Source organism: Hippopotamus amphibius, chromosome 15 (assembly GCF_030028045.1).
Source record: "Hippopotamus amphibius kiboko isolate mHipAmp2 chromosome 15, mHipAmp2.hap2, whole genome shotgun sequence".
NCBI lineage: Eukaryota > Metazoa > Chordata > Mammalia > Artiodactyla > Hippopotamidae > Hippopotamus > Hippopotamus amphibius.
The window spans coordinates 17,618,412-17,621,956 of record NC_080200.1 but is presented as its reverse complement, the minus strand read 5'-3'; the positions used below and the strand labels follow the sequence as shown (position 1 = coordinate 17,621,956).

Sequence of the window (3,545 nt, the reverse complement as noted above, 5' to 3'; positions counted from 1 at the left end):
AGCCCGCGCACCACAATGAAAAGTAGCCCCTACTCGCCGCAACTAGAGAAAGCTTGTGTGCAGCAACGAAGTCCCAGTGCAGCCAGTAAATAAATAAATAGCCCACATAAATAAATAAATAAATAAATAAATAAATAAATAAATAAATAAATAAATAATAAAATTAATGTAAGATACACAGAGCATAAGAGAAAGAAGAAAATAAAGTTAACATTTATCGAGCACCTAATATGTGATAACTGTTGTCACACACACACAAATCTTTACACCAATCTTACAAGGTAGATTTTATTAACCCCATTGTGCAGAAGAGGGTATGGTCATCCTTCTACCATATTCTGAAACCATCTCCACACCGGCCACTCAGATGTTGGAGGGAAAGAGTCTGCTGAGAAAGGCCTTCTTCATGGCGTTCTTCAGCTCCTTGTTCCTGAGGCTAAAGATGACGGGGCTGAGGAAGGGAGTGAGGACTGTATAGGTGATGCCCATCAGGGCGTCTCCTTCCAGAAACTGGGGACCCTTGGGCTTGAGGTAGATGACAGAGGAAAAGCCATAGTGCACGACCACCACGGTGAGGTGGGACGCACAGGTGGAGAAGGCTTTGTGCCGACCCTCGGCTGATGGAATCCTCAAGATGGCAGCCACGATGAAGGCATAAGAGAGGAGGATGAGGAGACAGCAGACCAGCAGGGCTGAGATACACACCAGGCCCACGCCCACGGCCAGAATGGAGATGTTCTCTCCACAGGCCAACTTCAGAAGAGACTCTACATGGCAAACAAAATGATGGATCTCATTAGACCCACAGAAGGTGAGTTGGAAAATGGCTGATGTCACCACCAGCCCAACAACTGAGCCTCCAGCCCAGGACCAGGCCACCAGGCAGGCGCAGCCACGGGGGCTCATGAGCACGTTGTAGCGCAGGAGGTGGCAGATGGCCACGTAGCGGTCGTAGCCCATGACGGTGAGCAGGAAGGAGTGGGTGAAGCCGGGCGTGAAGGAGAAGAACATCTGGCTGGCACAAGCCTTGAAGGAGATGGAGCGGTCGGTGGAGAGCAGGTCGGCCAGCATGCGTGGGATGATGGCAAAGGTGTAGAGGACCTCGGAGATGGAGAGGGCGCACAGGAAGAGGTACATGGGCGTGTGGAGGCTGGGCTCCCTCCAGATGGTGGCCATGATGAGCAGGTTCCCCAGCAGCGTGAACAGGTACATCAGCAGGAAGAGCAGGAAGAACATGAGCTGAAGGTGGGGGAAGGTGGAGAAACCAACGAGGAGGAATTCAGACACTGACGTATAGTTTAGCTTCAGAATGGCTGCCATACCTGTTGGGGGAGAGAGGGGGGGATTCGGATGGGTAGGAACTCGGAGTCTCTAATGAGCCCTCTTCAGGACTTCCTGGAGAGGCTCCTTCACCTCTTCAAGGCATGGTAAATCCATCTGCAAAATTGTCTTCATGATAATGGTCTGCCTCGAGGTTTCAACAGGATCACGCATGTAAGGTGCATAGCACAGTTCCTGGTACATAGTGTGAATTAAATTTTCATTATCATTATTATTTTTAAATCCCAGTGGTAGAAAGTGATTGTCTCTATTCTCCACATGTGGATTGAGTCCCCACTTCAGAGCTTGTTGTTGCCTCTACCTTTTTTCAAAAAAAAGAAAAACTGTAACATTAAAGGACAATAATATAATCTTTTAAAAGAAATTATTATGCTGGGATTCCCTAATAAAATTTTTAATTGGAAAAAATCTCTTGCAGATTAGAGCTCCATCTTTGCAAATCCTGTGATCACTAAACTCAATATGCTGCCTATACTCTGGGCTATCTGCAAGGCTTAGTAAGTATTAAGTGGAGGCTTTTTTTCCCTTTTTATGCAAAACACTACCATGTTATCCGCAATGAATGCAAAAAATTTGAGAAGTTTTAAGAGTGCTTTTAAGGAAATCTTCTTGGGCTTTCCTGGTGGCGCAGTGGTTAAGAATCTGCCTGCCAATGCAGGGGACAAGGGTTCAAGCCCTGATCTGGGAAGATCCCACATGCCAAGGAGCTACTAAGCCCATGTGCACCACAACTACTGAGCCTGCGCTGTAGAGCCCGTGAACCACAACTATTGAGCCCACGTGCCACAATTACTGAAGCCCGGGCACCTAGACCCTGTGCTCTGCAACAAGAGAAGCCATCGCATTGAGAAGTCCACGCACTGCAATGAAGAGTAGCCCTCGCTCTCCGCAACTAGAGAAAGGCCGGGCAGCAGCAAAGACCCAATGCAGCCAATTAATTAATTAATTCAAAAAATTAAAAAATCTTCTTTACATTGGTTCCTCGATCTTCTTGAGCCTTTGTTTTCTCATCCCTAAAAGGAAATTGACCCCAATAATCCCTACCTGACAAGCATTGAATAAGATTATGCACATAATGTGTCTTCCACCGCGTCAGAAATCAAGTTAAGATTGAGAGTAGGTATAAATGACCAGAATCAGATTCTCTTAAAACATAGCAACCTATGGTTGTATCTCTCTTTTTATTGAGGGACTTAATGCATTTACCCTTTGGTAATTACTGTTGTTTTCAGACTTAATTCTGTCACTTTATCTAATACTTGAGCTAACATATATGTTAATATACCTAGCTAATATATACATATACTTATATATGTATATTTAACATATGCAAACACACGAAAACATGCACACAGTCCTATTCACTACACCAAACACACTCAAAAGCAAAAAAAGAAAAAAAAAAGGCAAAAGGACCTTGTGGTAGGCCATAAAGGAAGTCTAGGTAAATTCCCATCTGCCAACATTGCAAAGACCCATGGTATCTGACCACATTGCAATAAATTGGAAATTAGTAAGAAGAGGATACCTGAAAATTCCCATATATTTTTGAACACAATTTTAGATTGTATCTTTTTTTAAGTAATGAAGGCTGTATTCCAAGTGTTAAGCAAACACAGAAATTTAAAATTCTGTGCAATTAATAAAAGAAAGCATTTACTGAGCACTTTTAATACAAGGCACCATAGTATATTTATTATATACATGCTCCCAGTTTAAAAAAAAACAAACAAAAAACTAGATTGTATCATTTGACATTGCCATAGTAACACATAACTCACTAATCTTTGAGATAAAAGGAAAATTAAGAAATACTAAGAAGAGAATGATAATGAGAAGCTGAAATAACAACGAAACAAGATGACTTGTGTGTCCTGGAATAGAAAAAAAAAGGATACTAGTGAAAAAACTGGAAAAATTCAAGTAAGATCTGTAATTTGCTATATAGGATTAGACAAATGTTAGTTTCCTGGGTCTGATCATTGTACTGGCATTCTGTAAGATGCTGACATCAAAGGAGGTGAGTGAGAGGAGCACAAGAATTTTCCACACTATTTTTGAAACTTTTTTGTAAGTTTAAAATTAATTTTTTTAAAAAAGCTTAAAAAGGTACAACAATGTAAAGCTATTATACTCCAATAAATATCAGAAGAAAACAAAAGTTAAAAAAAAAAAAACAAGGTACCTTTCAAAGGAGCATAAAA

At 41.7% G+C, this 3,545-nt stretch overlaps 1 protein-coding gene across 1 annotated transcript; it reads right to left on the bottom strand.

Annotated features, from left to right (window-relative positions):
* Positions 1 to 363: 363 nt before the first annotated feature.
* On the bottom strand, positions 364 to 1,320 carry LOC130837049 (olfactory receptor 10H1-like). The gene has a single exon (XM_057709815.1). The coding sequence runs from the start codon at positions 1,318 to 1,320 to the stop codon at positions 364 to 366; it is 957 nt and encodes a 318-aa protein (XP_057565798.1).
* Positions 1,321 to 3,545: the final 2,225 nt, after the last annotated feature.

Coding starts and splice junctions, on each gene's coding strand:
- LOC130837049 (XM_057709815.1), bottom strand. CDS start 1,320: ATGGCAGCCATTCTGAAGCTAAACTATACGTCAGTGTCTGAATTCCTC.